The 27,588-nt window shown below is 36.6% G+C and overlaps 1 protein-coding gene across 1 annotated transcript; it reads left to right on the top strand.

Annotated features, from left to right (window-relative positions):
• Positions 1 to 275: 275 nt before the first annotated feature.
• MTBP (MDM2 binding protein) lies at positions 276 to 27,249 on the top strand. The gene is made up of 22 exons (XM_057415263.1): positions 276 to 351; positions 788 to 868; positions 2,064 to 2,137; positions 2,248 to 2,393; positions 2,875 to 2,933; positions 3,861 to 4,005; positions 4,588 to 4,705; positions 5,332 to 5,466; positions 6,257 to 6,351; positions 7,005 to 7,077; positions 8,660 to 8,777; positions 11,673 to 11,846; positions 12,988 to 13,101; positions 14,363 to 14,512; positions 14,940 to 15,033; positions 15,625 to 15,780; positions 17,947 to 18,042; positions 20,882 to 21,148; positions 22,390 to 22,636; positions 23,780 to 23,893; positions 25,563 to 25,628; positions 27,085 to 27,249. Exons 1-22 carry the CDS (start codon positions 276 to 278, stop codon positions 27,118 to 27,120), a joined length of 2,634 nt encoding a protein of 877 aa, XP_057271246.1. The 3' UTR covers positions 27,121 to 27,249.
• The last annotated feature ends 339 nt before the right edge of the window (positions 27,250 to 27,588 follow it).

The following is a 27,588-nucleotide window of genomic DNA, read 5'->3' as shown; positions in this document are numbered from 1 at the left end:
CCGCTCCCGTCCCCGCTCCCGTCCCCGTCCCGGTCCCGTCCCGGTCCCGTCCCGGTCCCGGTCCCGGTCCCGTCCCCGTCCCCGTCCCCGTTCCCGTCCCCGTTCCGGTCCCGTCCCCGTCCCGTCCCTGTCCCCGTCCCCGTCCCCGTTCCGGTCCCGTCCCGGTCCCGTCCCTGTCCCCGTCGCCGTCCCCGTTCCGGTCCCGTCCCTGTCCCCGTCCCGGTCCCGTCCCTGTCCCCTTCCCGTCCCTGTCCCCGTCCCGGTCCCGCCGAGCCATGGACCGCTACGTCCTGCTGCTGAGCTGGGCGGAGCGCAGGGGCGAGGGAGCAACGGCTGCCGGGCCCGGAGCAGGTACCGCCGCGGGGGGACGGGGCAGGGGGCCGCGCCTTGTGGGGAACTACTGCCGCGGGCCCAGCGAGCTGGCCTGGGAAGGGCTGTTCTTCACGGTGGCTGCTCCAGTACCTGCGCCCGTGCAGGCTTTCCTGGGTCCTACCTCCTTAGCACATACCCTTTAAAGTATGTAATGACTTAAACCCCCAGAAATTCAAGGGGTTTGGTGTTTTATTACGACACTGCTGTATAACTCTGGGGCGTTCCTGAGCGCTGCTTTAAAGAGAGTTTAACAAGATTCACCTTTTTAAACTACAAATCTGTCAGATTTGGGTTTTCTTTTTTGTTTGATTTGTTGTTGTATGTTTTTTCATTACTAATAATGAACTAAAGTTTATACTGTATTTACAAAAAAAAGCAAGACTGTAATTCAGTAGTTTTAGTATTTTGTTTTCAGCTGAGACTGCAGCAAATGTTTATCAGTTCCTGAAAGAAAACTGTAACTCATCTGTAAACGTGGATGCGAGCACATTCCCAGGTAATGTACAGTAAGGTAGGGCAAATGTTATGAAGGAATTGGCCTAGGCAAATTTTATGATCTAGCTGAAACAAATCAGAAACTGAAGGAAACCTAGTTTCTTCCGTGTGTCTGAACTTGCAGGTGGGACTGCATCTGCTGCTGCTGTGTCTATGGAGAACTGAACTCGTTTCAGAATGTGAGGTGTTAGGAGGCAGTTAAATGGATTGGTCACAAGAAGTGAAAGGTTTTGAAAGGTTGACAAATTTCAATCCAGATTACCAAGGAAAAGTAGGAACGAGCTTGTTTCTCATTTCAGTGGGCAGCTTGATCATAGAATCATAAAATGGTTTGGGTAGAAAAGGGACATGAAAGATCATTCAGTTCCACACCCCCTGCCATGGGCAGGGACAGCTTCTGCTAGACCAAGTTGCTTCAAGCTCCATCCAGCCTGGCCTTAATATTTTCATTGCTCCTGTGATGGCTTCTAGTTTTTTCATTGGCAACACTATTTGTTTGGTAGCAGTTTTCACCTTTTTCTGTGAATATTTGTTAAATAATTGTATAATCTTCAAATAGATTTCTGAAGATTTGCATTAGTACTTTCAGGGGTTGGGTGTTTGGGTTTTTTTTTTGTTGTTAAAAAAAGCTTGATTAATTCTTTAATTGGTTTGGATATCAAGTGTTGAGCTGTTAAGGCTCATCTTGTCACAGCTAACATATAATTGTGTTTCATATATATGTCTAAGTGAGGAAATACAGTGGAGTGGGGAAACCACTATAAGCTGTTAAAATTCATGAAGATAGGAATGTTAAGCATTAAGCTGTTTTCAACCTCTGTGCTTTTAATTGCATAGAAAAGTTGAGAGATCATCTCATTTTGTGAACTGTGTAAACCACATTTATGAAAGTTGAAATTTATTTCACATATGATACAACCTCTGCAAATGGAGAGCCATATTGTCTAAAACGGAGAAGAGGTCAAAGATTTTCTCTCCTACTAACAGTCAGAGGATCAGAAACAGACACTTGCCAAGACACTTACCTACACCTTAATATGGTTATGGTTAGAACTTAATTATGATGCTAAAGGGAAGTGGAACTTGGGCACATTAAATTGCTTATGTAGATCCTTTCAACAGAGATGTTCATTGTAATAGGTAGAATGAATTATTGTGGATTTATTATTTTAAATAATTGTTTTATCTCTTTGCAGCATGTTCAGTGGCTGGTGTTCCAGGAGTCAAAAAGTGGTATTTTGCAAGACATGTTATATGCGGTTACTATCAGGTAAAACTTTTTTTTCCCCAACAATGTAAGTTCCTCAGCTGTCTTTAGAGCATGTTGAAACTGGATGTTCCAACTTACTTTTGCTTAAATAATTCTTTTTGTTTGATTAGTTCTGTAGTTCTGACTGGGAGGAAATAAATTCTGACACACAGAAAAATGAAGACTCTCTCCAGACAAGTATTGATGAATGCCTGGGAGCCATACAAAATTTTGAGGAAGATGACAATAACAGTAGAGAGTCACTCTCTATGACTGAGTATGCATATTGTTATTTTTATTGGAAGTATAGTGATCTGACACTTAAATAACTGGAGGGAATAAACCAAAATTTAATAAGTGAAAGTTATTACCAAAGCAAGAGTTAAGTATGAACAATCTCCACTGCTACTAAAAATAATCCTGTTTTGTTTAATATAGCTTTATTTTTTTAGCTATAGATAATTTTTACGGAATAAATAAACAGTTTTGTAACAACTGACAGTTATATATAGAAAAAGAAGTTTCTTACTAATCCATCTTGAATCTTGCTTCCAGTTTTAATGCAGATTGTTTTGAAGTCATTTAGCCTACTTCTGCCTCAGTAAAAGGGGAGATAAGTATATCTCATTGCTTAGGTATGTTTGCGCAGAATTTTAATGATATAAGATACTTACGTCAAGTAGTAGTTATTGATTGTAACTTTTTGATTCTAAATGACTTTATGTTTTGTTTCCAACCATGTTGCTCTTCATTTTCAGTATCTATGATGAAGCTGCAGAAAGTCTGCATCAGTTAGCTGATAAGCTCCCTGCCCCAGGTAATCTCTCTTAATCTCAAATGAGATTGTTTTTTTATCTCTTTGGTTATTACTCTGAAATTTCAGCTCATAAAATTGGAGTCAAATGGAAGAATTCAACAGATGTTGGTTTGTTAGTTGAATTAACTTTTATGCTGCTCTTGCAAGTAGTTTAAGGAACTTGAGTGTGATTGGCATTGCAGATCAGTTTACAGAGTAGTTTGTTACTTGTTTCTTTGGAAGGCTGCATTTCAGTAGAGTTTAAGGTGAATTAAGATGTGTAATTAATTTTTCCATCTGAAATAGCACCAAAGTAATAATAGACAATGACCAATACAAAACTTGACATGCAGCCATAGAAAGTTTTTATGAAAGAAATGGAAGATATCATGTTGTCACAGCTAACATATAATTGTTGTTCATGTGGGGAAACCACTGTAGACTGTTAAAATTCATCTTGCACCTGATTTGACAGATGACTGCTTGTAGGTGGAAGCCAAGGAACATGACAAAACATACTGCATTCACATTTTCTAAACTTGGGATGCATATCATCTTGCATGTTGGGGTTATATAGTGTTGCAGTAGTTGCTTTGAAACAGCAAAGGAACTGAGTGCAGAAAGAATGAGAAATAGCAGTTTAGAGGTGTTAAAAGGAGGAAAGTGACGTAGTGTGGTTGTATTGGAGACAACTCTGATCTGTGGAATTCAGTGCTGAGTGAGCGAGGAGAAAGGTACCGCTGTACCCGAGTGAATGGCAAAATATTTTGTGCTAATCTAAAAGGAGCAGCACGAGATGAGCTAAAATGCACGAAAAGTGTTTTAAATCTTGCTAAAGTTGCTTGAAGTTGATCTTTAAGCCCATTTATTCAGTGATGTACGTTTGTATCTTTAAACGACTGAATAATGAATAATGGTGCTTTGATGCAAATGTAACTGTTTTTACAGGCAGAGCAATGGTTGATGTAATACTGCAGGCTGTTGAACGAGATGGACCCAAGTTAAAAGACTGCTTACCTGCTGTCGGTGCCCTGAAACACCTGAGAGAATGGCACTCTGCAAAAATCACTATTGTAGCAAATGACTCTAAAGGGTATGCCATTTATTCTAGGTCTATAAATGAGGTCACTCTTTTGTGTTAGTGTGTATATCAGTGTCTTGAGCACTTTATATGTATACTTTGAAAATATCTAGGTCTGTGTTTTGTTATTGTTTGAGCAGAGGAATTACTTATGCTGATTTATTGTAAATACATGCCATAACCAGAGGGGCAGGCAAAAAAGCAAGTCTTCTGAAGTTCCTCTTTCTGTGAGAGCAGAAGGTAAAATGGAAGTGTTGAAGGCCAGGTTAGATAGGGCTTTGGGCAACCTGGTCCAGTGGTGGTGTCCGTGCTCATGGCAGGGGGATTGGAACTAGCTGATCCTGAAGGTGCCTTCCAACCCAAACCATTCTATGATTCTGTGAAAATGTTTTCTCTTTACATTGCTAGTGGCTTCAGTGTGCATACAATGTTTTGAACTTATACTATGCTATATAATAATATGTACTGATAATAGTTTTACAAGTTTTGTAAAATGAATATGTAGCTCTGCATGTAATATGTAAACTCTGTCAAATTGCACTTCATATTAATTTGTAGTACTAAATTTGGTAAAGTTAATTCTTCCTTTTACAGTAGCTTGCAAAAGATTGCAGACTATCTATCAGCAGACTTTGTATCTTCAGATAATGTCATGAGTATCATTGATTCAAAGGAACTCTGGAGAGGAAAGATTCAGATATGGGAAAGAAAGGTAAAATTACTTTTCTCAGTCATGGTTGTTTTTTTAAAGCATCTGTGTACATACATCATTTCAAACATGTATTATACAGTATAGTGCATTTTATGCTTTAAACCAAATTTGGTTTTGACAGTATAATTCCAAGAGGTGAAGTGAAGTGTAGTCAAGGAGATGCTGGTTGGGGAATGGTGAGGCTGTGTGGGGAAACGACTTGCTTTTTTAGCATGATGAAAGGATAAGTGAGATCAGGGGATAAGGATCTGAATTTCAGAAATCAGGATGCTCTCCTCTGAAATACTTGCCTTATTGCTGCTTGTTCAAAAATAGATTATTTTGTATCTATCAAAAATTATTATCATGTAACTGTAAATCACTAACTGTAAATCATTGTTGCACTCACACATCTAATGTTTCCGCAAAGACTGATAGCTTCTGATTGTGAAAGACGTTTACGTTTTCTGTATTAAGGTTTTGGATATAGTAGTTGGTTATCTAAGCAATATTTTTACCTAGTTTTACAGATCTGTTGGAAACAAATATAATACTGTTTAAAATAGTAATACTGACAACTGGCTGAAGATAAATAACTTTTTTGTCTCTTTTGACACATTTGTTGTCTAATTTCCCTTTTTTTCCAGTTTGGATCAGAAGTTAGTTTTCCAGACTATTGTATGAAGAGCACTTCAACAAAGACATTCAGCACTTCACATACAAGTTCTTGCTTTGCTGTTAAAAGAGAGCAACAGTCAAGGAATATTGATGCTTTGCCAGAGGCAAGTATTATTCCTGATATTTCTTTGAGCCTCTAGGATTCATGTTTTACTTTCCTGAGAAAATTAGTAACTGGGGAAACCTCAATCAGAATTGAAAATTAAACATGAAAGTAATGATTGTTTAAGATTGAGGAATACTTCCATAGTTCATGTGTGTTCTCAAACATGTGTGTTCTTAAACTTTCATCTGTTTGTTCTTACAAATGTGAGACCAACTTTTTTTTTCAAGTAAAAATTAAGATTGTTCAATCTTAATACTCAAAATATGTAATTTATTTATGAATTTTGTCTTATCTAAAATTTTCTATTTCATTTTTAAAGTTTATTTGTTTTAAATAACTGGTGTTGTTTCATGTTTTCCATGGGAAGCAGAGTCTTGATGGGAACTCCAGAATTGTATTTGTTGATGAAAACAAAAAAGTGTGTTTATGAAAGCAAATACCAGTTAAGATTATTATTTTCGTTGTTTAAAAAACATGCATTTTGGATTGCATTTGTCTTCCTGCTAGATAGTATTTCTCTTTGGATTTAGATAAGAGTTACAACCCACTTGATGTATGTGGCTGACATTCTAGAAAGTAATATTTATTAAACAGAATTAAATACCTACCTTATTTTTTATATATTTATGTTTAATATGGTATTGTGAAATGTTTATATCTTTACATTCCTTTATACATCTCTCAGATGTACTTGTAAAGCAAATGCCTCCAAAAGAACACTTGAGAGAGTTCCACTGAGATAGCATTATATACAGTTTTACACATTTTTTGGTTTGATCTCTTTTCAGGTTTTTCATTACTATGGTTCTGCACTAGAATTTTTACAGATGGTGCTGCTCTCTGACCTACCTTCCTTTTTTATATCGGATCTGGAATTTGAGCTGTATCCTTTTTTGAAGATCTAAACTACTACTATAGTAGAAAGAAAACAAATCAGGATCTACCTATTCAAGCAGTACATGAGGAGTGGCAAGAGCTCGTTCTATTCTAGCCTGTCAGCATAGTCAACAGTGATTCTTCACAACTTGAATTTTTAATGTTAAAATTTAAATTATGCTGATAATAACCAGCTATTTTTGATACTATTGCACATACACTTTGTGATGCTATTTGTGGGAAAAGAGAAATATTTACTGCTGTGTAAGTTTAAATGGTTTTATTGTGTAGGTGCAAAATCTGTAGCAAGCTATAGCAGAGTTTTGTGTTATATATGCTGCAGAGATCTCGAGGTGTATTTCGGTTGGTTTTATACTTTTGGTGCAAGTCTCGGTATAACGATAGTAGCTTAGGCTGTATAAGCCTGCCAAGATTATGAATTTATAAATGTCTGTTTATGCCTGCCTATATTAGAGATGTCAGTGGTGTATTTCATCATTCACTTTGCCTGGAAAGGTGACTTTTATATATTTTGGGGTACGGGAATGTCAAATGTTAGACACTTGCAGTCCTTTTTTGACATGTGATGGTAACACGATTTATAAAATAGAGATACACAGTTCTTTGTGAAGATGACGTTCCTTAAGCTGTTCCGTTCAGGTGTCTGACAAGAAATGGTATGAAGGAAACATCCATGCTGCTTTTGGACCAGTTTTCTTTCCTCTCTGGGAAGGTAAAATTTTTTATTTAGGCATAGCAGAAAATGAAAGTAGGTATATTGCTCATAAAAGACACAAAAATAGTATTTTTAAAACTAGTCTCTGTGCAAGCTCTCAGGACAGTTCTGTAGCAAATTTGGCTTTTAAAGGTGCATGCTGTACAGGTCTGAACAACTTAAAAGCCGACTAAATGGTTTTATCTTAGCTAAGTTATGATCTCCTAAACATTTTGTAACTTTAAATCCTGTTCGAACAGACAATTTCTGTGCTATCATAATTCAACTGTTTTTTTAGCAAAAGGCAGGCCTGTGTGCAGTGTACAAAATGTACCTAGCTAGTCCGGAGTGGCAGGCTTTTTTATTTTGCACATGAATATTCTGTTTTCCTGTTTTGATTTTGGATAAAAAGTTCTTGAAACATTGTCAGGGCTAATTTTCCACACCACTCTCCCTTCGGAATGATAGCAGGGTTATTCACAGCCACAGTATTAGTCTGAATATGTTTTTCTGAATGTTTAAGGTAGTATATGCTTGCTTAGGAAAGGGTTTTTTAGTGTTTATAAAAGAAGTGTATGCAAATCAAAAGAGAACCTGGAATGCGAAAATGCTGGTACAGTTACAATGAATAACTGTGAGGTGGTATTCCATTATCAAGCTGTATGTTTCATCTTCAGCTTGTTATTTAGCGTTTTAGTAACCTTTTTTCTTCCCCTGCCACTCTGTTATGCTTAGCAGAAAAAGTCCTTTTTCTAATACTATACCAAATGTACATTTCGGAATAGTTTTATATTAGTATATGTACCAATATATGGTGTATGTATATTGGTTTATATTGGTAAATATCCTAAGTAATTTTCATTTTATCTTTTACAGTCTTAAGAGCTTGCATTTCTACTAGTTGGTTTTTTTTTTACAGAAAAAGACAAAACAATTAAAAAACACATTCTCAGGCTACTTTATAAAGTCCACACACCTTGAATTGAATGTGTTTTGAAGGTAATGATTTCTCATAGGCATTTTTTTTTCAATCTATTACTGGAAGCATGATGCATTTGTAGGCTTTTCTCATAGCTGTAGAAGCATTGTTTATTGCTTGAGTATTCAAATACTTAGGTATTTTTTTCTGTTAGTGCTTATTGGCCTGAAATTTATGTAAAGACATAAGCATAGTCCAGTATCTGATTAATTGAAAAGGTTAATATGTAGGGAAGAAAAAAATTACACATTTTTTGAAGGAATGTAGAGTTGCTGGTGCCAGGTATATCTTCAAATTCTCTTTTTGTTCCAGATACTACTCTACAGAAGTGCTTTTAGCCAGGTAATTGAAAGACTTGTAATTCATAGCAAATACCTTTTTATGTATGAAATAGAAGTTCAGCAGTTAATGATCCTTCAACTGGAGCAAAAAATAAGTGTATTTTTTACAGCTTTGTGTGAGATGCTTTTCCATCTTGATGTGAATGACGGAAGTGTTAAGTAAAGAGGTTTTTCTTCAATTGAGGTACATTTGGAATAGAGCCTAATAGGTAGCTCAAGAATGAAACTTAAACCAGGTTTCACTAATATTGCATGTATTGTATTTGCTCTCATTATTTAGGTGGGAGCTTTATTTACATTGCCATGTAATGTAAGCAGTGTAGTCATCCCATCCCCTGCCCAGCTCAGTACCAAGAAATGGAAGGAATATATGACTAGGAAACCCAAGGTCATTACTGGTAGGTAAACTAAAGATGACTACAGATATATGTTGTTGTGTGTACGTGTATATATATTTATATTGTATTATTTTCTATACATTTATGATGTCCTTTTTTTTTTTTTCTCCAATGAAATTAAGTTAGTGATTGTAATCTTCATTGACACAAAAAGTTTTGATGAGTGTGAGTTCAGCTATGCAGACTTGTAGGGGGAAATTATTAAAAACAGCATAGCAAGCTGTAAGGAAACAATGCAGCTCCTTTAAACCATTTTTTGTGTCTTACCTATCAGGTAAAATCCAGCTTCCAGACATGTTTCTAAGGTGATTTTACAATCAATTGGCAAAGAGCTTAGCTTCTGCAGATGGAAATCCAGTTGCTTCACTTGGGTGCTTCCCTTCTCACTTTAGCATTTCCAGAGGTTCCTCAGTGCAATTTCTACCTCTTCCTGGTAAAATACAAAACACCAGGAAATGCTGGATGCCTCTGTTCCCCTGAGAGCCAGTGAGCTAAACTAGTGATTGAGAATGTGCTCCTTCTTCCTTATGAGGCTCTACGGATGGCAACTGACTCTTCTTACACAGTGTGACAATGCTTAGAAATTTGATTCAGACAGTGAGAGAACAGAATTGGTGCAGATCAAGATTGGCAGGAGTTTCTCAGTCAGCCAATATATGTACAGGCACTGTACAAGCAGTGACTGTGAGGTTTGTAGGGGCTTGAAAACATCAGGCTAAAAGGAGCTTTGCAATAGCTGACTGCTTAAAGTACTTATCTAGGACAGAATGAGATGTAGTATTTTGCTGCCTTACATGATTTTATTATTAGTATGTTGGTCTAATATGTAATTCATGCAGATTCCAAGGAACAATGACTTCTGTCACCAGCCAGAGATAGCATTTGAAATAAGTATGCAGATGAGCATGTCTAACAGACATCTTTCAGGTTGTGGGATCTTAACACATCTTAACAAACATTCTTTCAGGCTTTGGGATAGACAGAAAATTGTGACACATTAGGAAGACTTGTATTGCAGGGCAAGAATCTTAATTCTATGGAGTGAATACTGACAGTGTACAGATTTTAATGATCTCTGCATGTGCAGAGATTGTGGTTATAGAACTGATGCCAGCAGCAGCATTTATGCTGTATTGGAGAGATATACTGAAGCAGTTAAATAAGGGCAAGATGGTTTTGAACTAAAAGAGGAGAGATTCAGACTAGATGTGAGGAAGACATCTTTTACAATGAAGGTGGAACACGTTGTCCAAGAGGTGGTAGATGCCCCATCCCTGGAGACATTGAAGGCCAGGCTGGATGTGGTTCTGGGCAACCTGATCTAGTTGAAGATGTGCCTGCTCATTGCAGGAGGGTTGGACTTAGATGACCTTTGAAGGTCACTTCCAACCCAAACTGCTCTATGGTTCTAAGATCCCCAGTGTCTTCAAGATGATCTTTGTCCTGTGCTCCAGTGGAAGAGTTTTGTACAAGTATTAACTGTAATGTTATCAGTAATAAAAAATAGGTTCTTATTAGGGCTCTTGAGCAAAATTTAGAATAGGAGGAGAAACATGGCCATTTAAAAATACTATTGTTTAGTTGAAAACTACTTAATTTTTTAGTGGTTGCCATTCATCTGCCTATAGTAAGGATTTGCAAATCCTTAATCTCTTATGTGGGAAAGTGTAATTCTTTGACTTGGTAGTTCAAAAATATTAATTAAGATTAAAATGAAAAATAGCATCTCTCCCGTGAGAAGTCAGCTTTGAGATGGCAAGATAAACTGGAAAAGGAAAACATTTTAAAAGGCTAAGGAAGTGGGGAATGGTACAATAGTGAAAATATGTCTGGAATCTTTTTTTCTTTCTTGTTCTTTTCTTTCTTATTTTCTTGGATTTATATACTGAGGTAGTAGGATTTCCCCACTCCTCCCCCTCCCACTTAAACTCTTCAATAAAGGCTCAAATACTTTATACTTGTTCCAAACAAAAATGTGTAATACTAATAAATATCAAGATCCTCTTATTTATTGGGAGAGCACTGCAGATATCTTGTGAAATTGATTTGGCTTTTAAAAATGAGTACAGCAAAAAGTTTTCATTCTCTCAATTTCTACATCTACCAATGTGCTATAAAATGTTTTTTATGTAACAAGATAGCAAACCCATCCTTTCACCATTGCCATCAATTCCTAAATTAATTTATTTTCAAAAGTGCATACTATATGGCAGTGTTTAAAAATAGAATGTATTTATCTCTCACCCAGGCAATGCACAAGCGTAAAGCAGTGAGTGAAATTCTTTTAATGAATAATGCAGCTTCCTTGGGAAGATTCTGTACAGTCTTTCCTTTTTCTTCTACGGATGTATGTTCTTCCAGTGAACATTTACCATTATTCAACCTACATATGCAAAAAATGCCTGTTCTTAACCTAGCAAAAGAGGCTGTTCTCTAATCAGTACATACGTAGCACACTATCTGTCTAACTCTTCATTATTTTATGGTTAAAACATAACCTTTCCAGTTAAACTCTTGGCTTTTACTAAGACCAATTGAAGAACTTCTCTTGGTTGGTGGTTAATGTTCCCAGATGTACTTTATAGCCTGCACTGGAAAGCTGGTTGTTGCTACAGACACAGGAGTTCAGTGTTGGTAACATACTAGCTTTAGCCCAGCAGCATAGTCCCACTCATCTTTGCTGCTATAGATCATTGATTTTTGCATGGTCTTCAGTGTGTAACTGTTGAAGGGGTAAATACCAGCTATAGTTAGTGTGTCTTCTAAAATGTTGTCAGTAACATTTCTCACAGAACACAAGAGAGCAAGTGAAAGAATCTTGGTGGTGGATGATAGCCTGTTTTAAAGCTGTTTTCCTCAGGGTGTTTTTCACAGTTATGTCCCGATGTTTTTAAGTTCCAGAAATTGAACTGAAAGGAGAATCTTGCCGATATTATTTCTTGCTACAAGGGAATGGCTCTGGAGGATGTAAAGCAACCTTGATTCATTCAGCTAGTCAGATCAATGGTACGGCCACTCTTGCTGCGGTAAATGGAAAGCTAAACACAAAAGCAGAAGAAACAGAGACAAGTAAGGGTTATTACTTTTATACTGAGAGTATCTGAATATAAGCAAGTGCTACCAAAATTTGTATGTTCTTTTATTCATTGCAGTCTGTGTTAAAAGGGGGAAAAGAGAGGAATAGTACACTTCGAATACTCTTTCAGCAATATTTTTCGAATGAATAAAAAATAGAAGGACTTATTTGTTCACACAATTTACTACTACCACATTTTTAAGTTGGCTAGTTGTAGTCACTCATTTCTTATAACTGTGATTAGTTGTAAATGTTTTAATGTACAGGTACATCCAAATAATATGAATGCAAATCAAATTTGCAAAAACTTAAAAGTTTAATACATAGGTACTGTTGGTGTAAAGAATGTCCAACCCATGCCTAAAATCAAGGCAGTTAGCTGTCGACAAGCCTGTTTAGCTGATGATTTAAAACCCACAAGTAAAACCCATAAGGCAAGCAGGCAAGTTGAATTTCATGACTATGTCTTCAGTTACTTTGCAGATGTCCATATTACAGAGTGGTTAGGATATGAGCTAGCACTTGTATCAGCTGCTCCACTAGGTAAGAGTGTGTATGTAGGCATTTATCTTAAAGTAGTTGTCGTGTTACAACTACATATAGTAGATAACTCTGCTAATTCCTGTATTTGCTCTCAATAACACTGACAAAGAGCACAGTGACCTGCCTCTTATCCGCTTATTTCCTTATTGAAATAAATCTGCGTGTGATACGACTGACTACTTACCATTTGTCCTAATTAAAATCCCATTAGTAGTGTCAGAAGACTGAAAGTCCTAGACCAGATGTTGAGACAAAACTTCTTTCTTTTCTGGCATCAAATTGAGGATCTTTTTACCTTCCGTAAATGTTATTTGTGTTAATTGTTTTGTTGCTATATTGGTTTAGTACAGAAATTCAAAAATATCGACAGATATCTATTCCAAGCTATCTCCTGATGTTCAGTTGTAATTAATTGCTTTTTGTTGTTGTTTGTTTTTTTCACATAATCAGCTGTATTTGAAAGTCTGGTTGTTTCCAGTGGTAGGAAATTTGTATCTCTTGTGTTTCCATCTTCTTAAAAGAAGTAATGACTTGATGTCTCCAAAGAGCTATGAGAGAATCTTAATAATAAAATTCTCCTAATCTGTACAGGCTTTTTTATTGCTGACTTTATCAAGTCTGTGCCAAATTATTGTGGAGAGGAGATTGTGCAGAGAGAAAAGAAACTGACTCGTCTCCAAGGGTTTGTCTTGAAGGAGTATCTCAGTAAGTAACAGGGAGAGCGCTGGTAGTATTTAAAAGGTCCTTATTTCAAACTGAATGTGACTGCTCACCTTACAGAAGTGAGCTGATCAGTTTGTGAAGAAAAAAAGTGGAGCTTTAAAAAGACACTTTCTATAGTATATCTATGATTGCATGTCAGATAGTGACTTAAATATTGAGAAAAAGCACTGAACTTTAAAGTTGGTGGGTGTTTGTTACACTCATGCTCTGAATGTTTGATCATAGTTTTGGAATAATTCTGTGGTAATTAACTTTTTCTCTGCTTTATTTTTCTGTTTATGCTTTTTCCCTCCAAAACCCCTTACTGCTGGATGTGTCTTCTACAGAAATAATTCTGGTTTGGGGTTTTCAGGGGCTTTTTATTTTTTCTTGCACAAGTTTGAAACAGCAGAGAAGTATGCATTGGAGACTTGTTACATTTGTCATGATACATTGTTCATAACAATAACTGAAAGGTCATCCTCTGTAGATTTTCATGACTTTGTAGAGAAGTAGGTTTTATTGTCCTGAATTTTTTTCCATCTAAGTCCATTACTTAAAGAGACTCAATTAAAACAAAAAAATGCTTCTGAGAGATTGGTTAGATTATTGAAAATAGCATATTGTGAAGATAAGCGTATTACCAGTAAGAATACCAGATCAAGAATAATAAGATATCTGATAATAGTCTTGTCCTCCACCCCCACCAGTTTACAGTCATTTTCAGATTACCTTAACCCTGAGCTTGGGACTTCTTTAGAGCTAGTGTTTTAGTTTGTTTTGAGCGGGTCACCCACTTCCGTTAGGATGAAGACTGAACAGGAGCAGTTGGGATTTGCTAATCATCTTAAATCATATCAGAATTACCTGACACTTGGTATTCTGACTAAAGATAATGGAACAGGCTGTCGGTTATGTTGGAGGTGCATTCCTTCAACAGCAGTAAAAATAGGTGGGTAGGACGCTCTGTAGACTGGAGCTTTTCATGTTTAGGTTTAGCAAGTCCAGATGTTTTTCTCTGGGGGATTCAAACCTGGATATACTCAGAAATGCGCATACACAGAAATTAAAGGAGGTGATTTTCATGTGGTTTCAACTGTTCTCACTGCAAGGTGTTTTCACTGACCTATGCAATTGTATAGTGACCAGGTAACTAACTTGTGTTTGTGAATTTTCTCATTTGGTTGTTTTTTAGCAAGCTTCAGTTATTCTTTGTTACTTAGCAGGTGCAGTAACTTTTCTTTCTTTCTCTTTCCTTTTATAGAGCAAAAGAAATTGACTGAGCAGCCTCCAGTCATTTCTACTGGTGAGCTTAAAAAATTGATAGAGCTTACGAGAGAATCTTTCTTGGACCTGTGCAACACTGTTCCACAGAAGGTTGTCGATAAAACTAGGTCATGCACTGTGACTTTTGGTAAGTATTACTGTTTAGAAAATACACTGCTTATTCTCTTTTGATGTATTTGTTGCCAATCCTTTTACTAAAAGGAGGAGAGTCTTTTACCAGAAGAGGGAAAAATAGAAAAGTAAAGTAGCTTTCTAGGCCTTTTTTGGAAACTGAATTTACCCTTGCAATAACTGCTTCCTTTCGTTTCCTTGACAAAAAAAAATTATGCAGAAAACATTTCTCATCACAGCACCAGACAGATTTTCCTTATATTTATATACATATACTTACATGTATATAAATATAAGGAAATATGTATATGTATATAAATATAATGAAAAATACATATATGAAGGAATATCTATAAAGAAGTTTATATAAATATATATATCTCTCTTTAAAGAGTAAGCTGCTTTATTTCTATTAAGGGTTATCCACCATCTGTTTCTTGCAGAACCTGATTTAATGGAGTCAAATCCATTGGAATGGCCAGAAAGACATGTTCTTCAGAACCTGGAAAACTTTGAAAAAAACAAACAAAAAATGAGGTATTGGTTAAATACTGGGGATTTTCTTTGTAGTGGCCATTGAACACCACTGTAGGCAAACTGTAGATGTTGATAGCCATTCTGTAAACTGTTTTTAAATATATTGATAATCTTTCAGAGGAAACATTGCTTAAGGCAGAAACTAAGTTTTTGTCCATTTCCAAAGACATATCTTCTTGGTATTTAAAGTATCATTGTTTTGATTTGTATTGATAGAACTGAAAGTTAGTTAAAAGTAACATAGCCAAAATTAAATTACCAAAATGGAACTACTGGAAAATAATAGCCAGAGTAGAAATACATACAACCTCTTCTTCCCGTGTTTTATTTCATAAGTGTGCTCTAAAATCTTGAAGAAATAACTTTTCTTCAGTAGGATGGTAGAGAATTTGCATCAAATATACTTTATCATGAAGAATCGTATAGATGATCTGAAGGAGCAACCTTGTTCGTTTTACTTTGGAAATGCATTTAATTGCTCTCAACTAGCAGTGATTTTCATTTTTAACTACAATGAGATTACTAACAAAAAGATTGAAAAGGAAAATAATCTTCAATTGGTCTTTTTTTTTTTTGTTTTCCTTATTTCAGAGTTCCTATGTTTGCACATTCATCTGAGCAATTGCTGGGGCATAAAGATGGCCAGAGGGAGTCATTGACATTGCTTGATGCTAAAGAATTACTGAAATATTTCACACCAGAAGGGCTGCCCATTGGTGATCTTCAACCACTACAAATACCCAAACGGTATGAATTCAGCAAATCAAAACCACACTCAGAGTGATGTAAGGGAATGTGCATAACAACTGAATGAGTGTCTCAGAATGGTCCAACTGGATTTGAGTTTCTAACTTGCAGTGTCCTTTCATCACGTGCTTGCCCATGAAATCAAGTTATGGTTCTCCAGTTGGTCTTGCTACTTGGTTCTTTAAGAATCTGAAATGGCCAGAGATGATGATGTTGGCTCTCTGAATTTAATTAACAAAGTAATTCACCTGATGCCAGCAGACCTTTGCCATGGCTATGCTACAGGCTGTCACCTCCATACTTGTCCATTTCCAAAAGAGTATTTCCAGCAATGCAGAAGTTGCTGCGGCAGAACATTAATTGTATTGGTGTGATTTCTTTCATTCAGTTGAGGCAAGACTAGGTGGGAAGACAAAGTGTAAAAAAGGCAATAGCTGAGCCTATTTCACTGTGTTGGTCTAATGTCATGCTGGTCCCATATTTCTATCGATATTCCTAACGTGGTAAATTGCTCTCTAAACGAAACTTGTCTATTCTGGCTACTTTGCAAGTAGTGTGTCTCTGGGTAGGTATTAGTGTATTAACCATTGCTTTTTCAGCAGCAAGGTTGATACAGAGAGCTAATGGAGTAATTTGCAGGATCTGAACATCTGTTAGTTAAGCCCAACCTGTGTTAAGAGTCAGATAAGGTTTGTAGATGCAGATCCTATGCTGTTTGTCAAGTATGTCATAGACTGCTAGGTAAGCAAGACCATCTTTGCAGTCACTAGCGTTATATTTGTTGACCTTTTAAATGTTGAATAATGGAATGTAAAATAGAATTATTAGATACAGCCCTTGATACTTTTTTAAACTTTATTATATTTAATAAATTAAGAGGTCTTGTGAGAGGGAAAGGTTTGTAGGATTTTGGAGGCTTCAGTAAAACACTTACTGGAGTTTTGAAGCTAACCTAAAGATGTTCTGAGCAGAGAATTCAAGCAAGTTAGAAAATACACAGTGGAGATTGAGAGTTCTCTACAGAATTGTTAGTTAAGGTGCAGATGATTTAGAATTTTGGCTATAATGTAAAACATTTTAATTCCAATGAGTTGTATGGGAAAGAAGTGAATAATTTTTTAGCTACAAAAATGGTTGGCTTTTTTTTAATCCCCGATTTTTCAAAAACCTCCAGAGAATCTTCATACCATAGAATACTTCGATTCTCTTGAAAAATGGTTTGCACAGTAGATGTGAAAGCACACTGACAACAGACTCAAAGGTTTTCCTGACCCACAGTAGTTAACAAGTGATTTTATGAGCAACTAGTGAATTAAAGGCATTTTCACTTGTTTTGCATGTTTGAGCTTAATTAGAGGTTTGATAGACTAGAGCTCTGACTGACTGTCTTTCTAAATTACCATCTTGCTAAATTCAGTATCACTTCTTTCCTGGATGTTTTTCCCAGATTATTTTTCTAGTGGAAATGATGTAGAGACAGTCTATGTGGATAAAACTTGAAGCAATGTGTAAGTTTCAGATACTGCTACATCTTGCCTTCACCTCTTCCCTTCCTTGGGAAGATTAAATGGGATGTGACTTTATGGGGTATGCTAGGATCTGGCAACAATATCTTTCTGTCTGTTTTGCTATGGCTTATTCTGTTGAAATACTTTCAAATACATTCCTGTGATTCAGTTGCAGAGAGTTACTAGCTGGAATTCAAACATCACAGGAGACAAATGTTTAGTTGTGAAGCCTTGGCGACAGTTAGCTTTTACAACAGCTTGAAGCTAAAGGGAAGGAATTCACTGATTATAGCACTGAGTTGAGAAATGGGAGGTCAGTTTCTGGTTCTTCTCAGGTGTCCCATTGTGAAATGGGTGTGATAGTTGTGGTGATAGTTGCCTGGTTTTATTGATAAAGTATTTGGAGCAGTGATGTCTAAACTGCTTGAAATGTCTAAAAGCTTCTGTAATAATAATAGCACAGTAGGTATTACTTAGTTGAACTTAAGTTCGCACTTCAGCAAAGCTTTAATATTCCTTTGATACTGTACCCCAGGGTTTAGCTACAACACATGCTGTTTTGGTCTTCCTATGGCAAGGTATTTGTTTCTGACTTCTGGAAGTATAATTTATCCTGACTGTAATTAGTTAAAATAGATCTGTATTTCTTTCCTTTCAGTGAAAACACATTTTTTTTGACACCAGAGCTTACTCCTCGGAAACTCAGAGGTTTGCCTTTTGAAAAAGCAACTGGGTGCCATTATCATGGACTTGAGTAAGTTTCCTTCCTTCAGCTTCTTTTCCCAAAATTATTTTTCATCTTCCAGTCGTGGTATAATTGGAAACATTTCAAGTGACATGAACAATAATTATGGAAAACTTTATGTATCCTTTTCCTTCACTGGAACAACTTTGCCCATGACATCTCTCCTTTCTTACCTTTATTTTGTTCACTAGTTTAAATTGTGACAATCCTGTCCTGATGGTAATGTAAAAACACTTAAGGTTGGTTTTTTTTTAAGCTGTACTGCTGTAGCTATTCCCAATGTCTCTGGAAATTTTAATTCATAATCAGAAGTAGCATTTAGAAGAGGGTTCATTAGTGCATACCAAGTCTCTGGAGCTGCACATGGGTGGACTACATATGTAGTTTCTACTTTGATATTAAATTGTAGTCACTTTCAGACTGATCGTCACAAGGTTTATGAGACCTGTTATTAAGCTACCTGTGTGTTTGGAAAACCTGAAAAAACACCAACAAGCAAGTGTTAGTGGAAGCTTCAAAAGGGTCAATACCATTAAGACTGTATTTAGTTCCAGACAGACAGACATAATGTGATTAATGATGCTATGGGATTTTTTTCCCCATTCAGCTGCTGGTAACCTTGGAGCCTGTTAGCCTTTTAAAGTTTGTAACAAAAGATGTAGAAAGACAAGTGGGTATATAAGAGAAATGCGGATTTGTCCTGCCATATGAGGGAAGAAAGCACTTGGCTGTTGTCTTGGGATGTGGTAGATAGCTTGTTGACCTGCCTATCCTCAGCAGGGATTGTGCATGGAGATTCAAATTAGGCACAGCACAACTTGTATTGCCTCTTCCCATGGCAAAATATGACAGGTAAAAACCACAGCAGGGCCTGAATGTTGTGGAGAGCAGGGAAACCCTGATATATTGATGTTACAAGGGGCATGTGCTAGCAATAAGGAAGGGAGGCAATAGAGCGAGATGGTAGAAACTAGTGTGAAAGGGAGGAACCCATGATTAAAACAAATTTCTTGTGTAATGAACGTGTGCCAAACACTTGAATCCTGTGTTGCAAAAAGAAAGCAATTGCTGTTAAAGCAGAGTGAGTAAAACAGCAATTTAATTTCAAAAGATAAAAACATTTTTATCTTTGTAGGGGATGTGATTATGCAGGGGACTGAGAATAGAAATAAGGGAAATTAAATACCTTCGAATTTGTGAGTTAAGAGAATGTACTCTTATCAGATAATGAATTTATTTCTAGTGAAAAGTCTTACTCAGCTGTAGAAGTGGATTTAGTGGGTTGCTATTAGAAAAGTGATTTTCTTCCTGAATATGAAAATGCTATGAAGAAAGTGGAAAAAACAGAACCAGCAATCTAACGTGACTGCGGTAAGGGGTAAAAGCAAAGAATATGTCTAGAGTTTCTAAGAGTAGGAAACATTCCTAAGTAGTTTGGAGGGTGGGCTTGAGAGATAGCTCACATTGTTCAGAATGCCTGTTAAGAAAAGGATGGGGATAATACTGGATAATAGTGTTGTCTTTCTCTGCAGTAGAGGTAGTGGAAGTTAATGGGCAATGAAGCATTGGTCTCCTGCAAAGAATCTTGGAAATCATTCACACAAGATAAAATTCAGTTGACATGCATTTTGCATTGTTGTAATCTCATGAGTATGTTTTACTGAGTTAACACTTTTCCTTTGTTCTTTTGCAGCTCCACCATATTTAATACAGTTTCTTTTGTTTTGGCTGATTAAACCGCTTTTTCTTTGTCATCAATAGGAAGCTTGTTCAGTGACACTTCTGTATGTTTAGTATTGAAAAAATGTGAATCTCTCATATAGCAGTGCTTATCTCAGACAAAGCTAAAGGGTGCATTTCCAGAGTGCGGTTAGCAAAGAATCTGTACTAAACAGTATTTCAAACACTTACCATGCCCTGTCTTCCTTATACCTAGACTCAGTTAATGCGCAGCAGCCTACTTTTTGGCACAGCCTGGCTTTCCCTAAAATTATGTCAGTCTCATTGCATTTTTGGACTCCTGCAGTACTTGTAACTTGCAAATTACATATATTGTGCTACAGGATGTTTTCTTCAGATATTTTGCTATGTGATTCTTTTATGGTATATGCACTCAGGAAATCTTGGTGGTTTTTTGTTTGATTAGTTTTTTTTACACTAGGAAAGTTGCATTCTTCCAGGAAGAAATGGAGGCATATTGTATGATCATATTATCATATTAAAGTATATCACTTTATATGCAATAACCTGATATTTTTGGGGTCCCAGAGTTTTGGTGGGTGCTTGCAAGGTCTGAGGTCTGAAGATGCTGTATCAGTTGTGGTGTGCTGGGCTCATCATGTATTTGGTTTCAGAGCTGTCCTCATTGCTGTTTTCTTGGAACTTCACACTGGTTAGCATGTTAACAGGGGTAACATCTATTAGGTATGGACTGAATATGAAAACCAGTAAAATCTAAAATAGACTGATGATACAGATGTAAAACAGAGCTGACTATAAGAAGAAAAAAAAATCTATTATCAGCATCCTAATCCATCAGTTATTGTTCAAGTAAAATATTCTACTAATGTCCATGGAAATCTTATGTGTAAGACCACAGGGTAAAGACAAGTAATATATGATTCAGTTTCTTCATTGGAGTTAGTCTTAACTATAGCTAAGTCCATGAGGCAGGTGTTAATTTACTGGCTGGTTTAAGGTATCTTTCAGAATAATACATGAGTCCAAACACAAAAGCTTTGGAGCTTATATGATGATCAGAAGTAAGTTTGGTTGTTTGTTTTTTTTTTTCAGATTGTAATGAAGCAGAAAGTTTCTCACGCAGATTTCTTACCAATTTCAATTTTAGATACTGTCTGGATAACAGAAGAGCCTTAGAGAGAGATGTGGGATATGCTGAACTTCAAACTCGTCTTATTCGCTATGAAACTCAGACTACTTGCACCAAAGAGTGCTGCCCTGTGCCGGTTGTCTTGAGTCCTCTTGCATCTCCTGCAGTCTTGTCAGAGCCTGGAAGTGTCCCTGATGGAGAGTCTTTACAAAGTGAACTCAAAACGGAGGCTTCAAGGGTAAAACGCAGATCAAAAGACTTGGATTGCTTTTATCCCAAGAAAAGGTAAAGCACTGAATAAAAGAAATCTTTAGCATGAAATACTTCAGTAGTTTCTTGTGAAATGCATCTTTTCTTCCATCTTAAAATGTTTTTAGTGAAGCTATCTAGACAGATGTTCTAGTTGTTTAAGCCTCTTCTGTAGGTTCGGTTTTCTTCCTCAAGTGTGACCTCTGATAGCATTAAATTAATCAAAACTATGAAACACAGGCAGCTTTTATTTAAGAGATTTGGGGTTGTATCTTGCAAAGTCTCAAGTGCCTTTGAAAAGGTGACAGCCTCATCTAGGAGCAAAACTGTCAGTGCTCTTGCAGTACAAATAAATAGCTAAAGGCTTAGAAAACTAAGCACTGTATAAACAGAATAATTGACTTTCTAATCTAAAGGACTGCTGGTATAAGATGACCTACCAAAACTCAAGCTTATTCTCAGCCTTGTTTATTAAAGTCTTTTCTGGAAGTTTAGTTTTTAAGACTTCTCTTTGTACCTTGTCCTCACTCTGAAGTTGCAAACACTTTGCATCAATAAAAAATAATTGCTATGTAACACTACTTCTGAATTTATTTTACTGTAATACTTCATTTCTTCCTTCTTTCCAGTTAGATACCCTTTGCAGTCTAATGCCAATAAGCCTTTGACAGAGGTATGGTTTTAGGAATATCCTTATCTTTTGTAGCTTAGTGAATAGTTACAAGAGCAGATGAGATTGTACTTAGCACTTTGTAAATCTGAGTTTTGGAATTACTAATGCTCTTGCAGTTGAAGGACCAAGCATTACTGTGTTCCAGTAGAATTGTAATGCCCAACTTCCCATAGTGAAAGATGAATTGTGACATTCCTGTAGGGACAAAATAAATCAGAGTTTTAGGAAGTGTTGTTTTATCCTTAGAGTGGAGGCCAGCAAACTGCTCTTCCTAACTATCTAGATGAAGGGTCTGTATGCAAAACTCCCTCTTCTTCCAAAGAGTTTCTCTTCTTAGTTATCTTGTTTCTTCAGTTTCTTTCTAGGCTTTTTTAAGTGGAGGTACAATGGGTCTATTTATTGGAGACCAGACCAGTCAGTGAAGTGTTCTAACACAAAAAACGTTTCGTAACAGAATCCTGGCTGCTGTTTTCAGATGCTGTTTGCAAGAATGTGCAGTACTTAATAGTTTCAGCAGCAGCCTCTACAACAGAAGCAAAGGCTCCAAAAGAGTCAGAACAAAATCTAAAAGTTCTTTTACTTTTCTGTTTTGTTTCCTTTCCAGGCTGACCAAATCTGAGAGCACAGATTCCCTCCTCTCTCAGGCCAGCGGAAATAGTGGGAGTCACTCTGCAGTTGCTGTAACAAGGAGGCGCTCTGAAAGATCAGCTTCTTTAGCTTCAGTGCCATTGAAACAGCCTGGTCAGCCCCACAGAGCAGCCAGTAAGGCTGGCTCAGCAAGTCACATAGGTGCAACGGAATCTGAGACTCCAAAGCCAGCTAAGGAATCAAGATCCCAGAAACATACAAGGGTAAAGAGCTACGCTGTTTGCTTTGTGAAAAGTCATCTACTTACTTCTTTCCATGTGACTTGATTTTTTACATGTTTTTCAACCCAAAATGTCTTCATCTCTATTTGTTGTTATTAAATTTCATTCTGTTCACTTGTGTAAGTGAATCCTGGAGGCACTGATGAGAATGCTGTAGAAGCAAGAAGCGAAAGAGTATGTAAGGAGTATCATGTCATGCCTGGGGAATTAAGCCTGAGAGAGATAACAGCTAGGAATAAGAAAGGCGGGAATGGATGTAAATGAATAAGAGTTTTGAAATGTAGAAAATTAATATAAAACCTAAAGGCACCAAAAAACTATCTGTCCTGGAAGGGTCAAAGCATTGTAGAAGAACAGACTACTCTCGGAATAAAAAATATTCCAATAGTGGTACAAGACCATTAGCTGAGATAATTAAACATTGTTGCAGCAACGTATTTAAATGTTAATAGCTCTATGTATAAGGAATGCCACTTTTAAAATACTGTACACAAAACTATTTCTGGCTTGGTGATGCTTATTTTAAATCAATACCAGGGTGCTAGAGAGGACACTGCATGAATGTTGATGTTGTACTTTCAAAGGCAAATTGGGATAACCCAAGTAAGTGCAATTGGTTTGATTCAGTCAGACCTACAGCAAAGTTTAAACATCTCTGATAAAAGAATGTCAGAGTAAATTTTCTAATCTGATTGTACTGTGTTTTATTTTTTTATTTTAATATGGATGTGGCAAACAAGGGAATATAAATGTAAAGAAAAATTTTATATTTATACATATATATGTGTATATATATATTTATAATATGTTGGAGAGGAGAAAACCCAAGCCATTATTAGGTTTTTTTTCCCCTGTGTTCCAAACCCTATGTGAATATTCACTGATCCTTTATAATACTATGACATGTGAGCATTTCCTTGATTTTTTTTGAGATGAAGTGGAAATAGATTGTTAAATAACTCTGCCCAATTTGGTCAGTGGGTTGACGGCATTGGCCTGTGGAGTAAAGACAAGAGGCAAGATCAAAAAAGATCAGGTGTTCTATTTTTTATTTCTCTTCCCTTGGACAATTTTTCATGCCGATAATTGGGATGAACTTTTGAATGTGTTTCTCTTGTTTCCAAGATGCTGAAGGAGGTGGTTACTAAGACTCTTCAAAAACATGGAGTTGCAGAGGATCACAAGTGCTTTGCCTCATGCAGCCAGCGTCTTTTTGAGATATCAAAGTTCTACTTAAAGGTAGACACATTCTTACAGTTCGTTGTTAAGTGAATGTATTCCTGAATAAAACTTGAGATTACTGTGGGATATTCAGACTTGATTAAGCTGATACTTCTTAGTGGTGTGTTAGGAGCATGTGGAGTGTGTGAATAAGCCTTTAGACTTGTTGTCAAGTGAAAAAAAACAGTCTTACAGTGTATTTTGATGTTATTTTTCAACTATTAAGCAGCAGTTTTTTTATGTGAGATAAAATGTTAGGCAATGGACTGTTAGGTAACGTCGTGCTTATACTGTATTGCTTCCTTAGCTGTTGTAGCTATCTCCCAGCCATAGCTGTGACAGCTCAGCTCTCCCTTGTTCTGAGACTACTAGCTTAAACAACTGACTCACAAGTTCAAGTTCCCTCTCACACTCATAAAACTCTTTATAAATGCACTGTAAATGTGCACAGCTGTCTAACACATACGGAGTTGGCAGCACCCTGTAGAATTGTATCAACTTCATTTTTAGGTGGAGATGAGAATTCTTTCCACAATAGTTTCACATGCTTGAGCCCACGTTACATAGTCTGGGCACAAAATCAAGTTAAATTACAGTACAGGGTTGAAAGTCGTTGCTCATAAACTGAGCTGTTGTTTCTGATCATTTGCACGTTGATAGTATTTTATGTCTATAGCCTACCACTCTTTGTGAAGTAACACCGTTCAGTCAGCTTCAGTAAAGTTGTCATTGAAGAGGGCTGAAATCTTACTCAAACCATTAGAACATCTTGCTGATGAGCACCAGCTTCTTAAATAATTGGAAAGCAGTTGCTGGATGTTCTGTAAGCACTCCCAAAATCTCCCTCACGTATGCCCTGAAGGAAGATCTTCTAATCCAAAGTCAGAAGCTGTGTGTAGGGAAGAGCAAGTAGGGCAAATCATATGGATTCACAGTTCTATTTTAAGTAGAAAAGCAGAAGGAAGAGTACTACAGTGATCCTGTCCTTCAGGAAGCTGATCTGGAGAGAGGTGTAGCAGGATTTTGTTCTCCTGAACTGTCCTGTAGCCCCAAGTCTGCAGGAGATCTTTGAATCCTTTTCTGTTCTATGTACTTCAGAAGCATGGTATCATAGGTATAATTCTTTTTTTGGAGACAAGTAGTAAATGAATTTTCTTAGCTTTCCTTTCTCTGTCAGCAAAGAGATGTGCTTGCTTTTTTTAAGAGAGTGGATTAGGTTGGGCTAATTGGACAGCAAAGCAGACAAGCCATTCTAGGTTTTTCATTTCTTGCACTTTCTTTCCTGACATCCTCTTTGTTCTTTAACAGAACTCTGTAGTGCAATCTGGGCACACAGTTAATTTTATATAGAAATATGATTTCAATCAAGACTAAGAAATTTTAATATCATTTAAGAGAAATAAGAAAAATTCTGGAAGTGTGTGGAAGGTTAGGAAGGCTCAACTGCATGTTTGAGTATTAGGTTTGGACCGCTTTAAGGAAAGTTTCAAGCCATTGGAATAGAGTCAATTATTTCTTTTTTTTTTTTCTTTTTTTTTTTTTTAAAAAGAAGAAAAAGTCAACTCTTCTGTGTTCTGAACAAGTTGATAAAAGGGTAACATCCTCCTGGTTATTAGGGCTCTTGTAACTCGAATAAGAGTGAGCATAAGTGTTTGCTAATTTCTGTGGCTTTGTGTTTCCTATTCAGGATCTTAAAACTTCTAGAGGACTTCTTGATGAAATGAAGAAAACAGCAAATAACAATGCTAAACAGGTAAGACCATTGGGGTTTTTTGTTCCTGTAACTAGGCAAGGCTAAATGTGGCTGTGGCAGCTTGGCTGGAGGATGGTTTAGTCAACCCCTTTAAGAGATTAAAAGATTCTTTCCTTTGTGGGTCTTGTTTCACACTTATGGTCTTACAAAAACTTTCAATCAGTAGTCCCATAGCAAAATTTGCAGTTGCATATATTCAGGTTTTAGATGATGGTCTAGTTATAGCTGCCAATGTGATGTGCACAGTGATAAGTGGAAATGAAGGCAATAAATGTTTCCACATCACTGGAAAAAAAATAAGAAGAGATTTTTCTTCATTTGAGAGAAGCCTGGGTTATTGGGGAATTCTTCTTTCCTTGTGCTGAAGGAAGTAACATTTATTTTCAAAGCATAGGAAGCAATAAAAGGACCTGTAAAAGGAAATAAATTTCTTAAAAGAAGCAGTGAAAATTAGTAATTTTAAGCTTGGGAATAGCTGTAAGCATGAGGGAGATTACATGGGCTTATTTGTGTGTAAGGTGGGACTTACGTGAACAGTAGCACAGAGGAAAGGATGGGAGTAAATACCTCCAGAAATTAAGTAACTCTTCGATTTAAATTCTGAAAAACATGCTGAAATGTCTCCATGATATAAAAAAGAAAAATATATCATGCATATTTACAGTACAGTTTTCAAAATAATAAATTAAATGCAAGGATTTGGTCTGGGATACTTAAATAGTAAAACACAAATTCTTGAGGAGTACTTCTAGATCCTCACAGAATTTATTTGATGAGAGCAGCATTTATGGTGTTCTGTACTGCGTTCTTTTGGGAATTGCTTCCTACAGATCATAAGGTTTCAAAAGCTATGTGTGCTGTGATGTTTGGTGTTGAACTGGGATGTTGTGCTGCCTCGCTGCTTCTTAACCATCATCTTTGTCTGGGGAGACGGTAGTTTCCTGTGTGTTTGCTGTTGGCAAGAGAGGCATTAAAATTGGTGATCTCTTAAGCTGCCCACCTCTGCCTGTGTTAAGAGAATGCTTCAAAACTACCTTACATGAAATGTAATTGCCCAGGACTAGTCAGTGGTCTGAACAACCACCCTGTTTGGAAACAGCAGTAATAATGGCAGTAGACACAGCAGAGAACAAATTGTCTATGGCGCTGAGAATTTTTCTGGGGAAGCTGTTGAGTCTTGTGTGTGCACCTTCTGGCCAGCACATAGAGAGAGTGGGCTCAATACAAGGGATCTAAAAATGCCTTATTCTAAAGACAAAGTGTTGTGTAAAATTAAATACAGTTCTTGTATCTCTCAGTTTAATGAAACATTTTCTCCTTTGAATGGATTACTTTTAAATCCTGTTCAGTAAATACTACACAGATGGTGATACAGAATTGATAAAGTGTATGGGATGTTCTTATGTAACTTCAGTCTTGAAAACAACTTAAATCCTTTGTTTTCTCATTCTCCCAGGTGATTGAGTGGGTTTTGGAGAAGAGTGGCAAGTAGAGGTGCTGTGTGGATGCTACTCACACCGTCCTAGAAAGTGCAGAGTTGGAGCATGTCCATCTGTGAGAAAAGCATTAAACTGCTTCACACACACATGTACCTACACACCGGGAGGACTTTGTTCAGAGTACTTACAGAGGCACAATAGCAAGTTTTGAAAATTTTATACTAAAAGTTTTAGTTTTAAAATAATTTCAAATGAAAAAGGTTTTATTTTATATGCGTATTTATTATGTTTCATTGTTAAAAGGAATCTAGCTTGGCTTGGTTTGATATAGCTTTGTATGCTTTTTAACTGGTATATTTGTTTTTTATGTGAATAAAACCCCCCCTAGATTTGGTTTTAATATCAAAATTACTTTGTTTTACCTTTTTGCATAAAGAATTTTATTTATTACTATTTGCTGTTTATAAACAGCTGTTTACAGTATCAACCATTGGTATTTTATAGAATACGTAAGAACAGTT

This window comes from Pezoporus wallicus, unplaced genomic scaffold, assembly GCF_028554395.1.
Source record: "Pezoporus wallicus isolate ANWC-B61680 ecotype Strahan unplaced genomic scaffold, APGP_CSIRO_Pwel_v1 contig_3812, whole genome shotgun sequence".
Taxonomy (NCBI): domain Eukaryota; kingdom Metazoa; phylum Chordata; class Aves; order Psittaciformes; family Psittacidae; genus Pezoporus; species Pezoporus wallicus.
The sequence above is the reverse complement of the archived record's forward strand: the minus strand, read 5'-3'. Positions and strand labels throughout refer to the sequence as shown.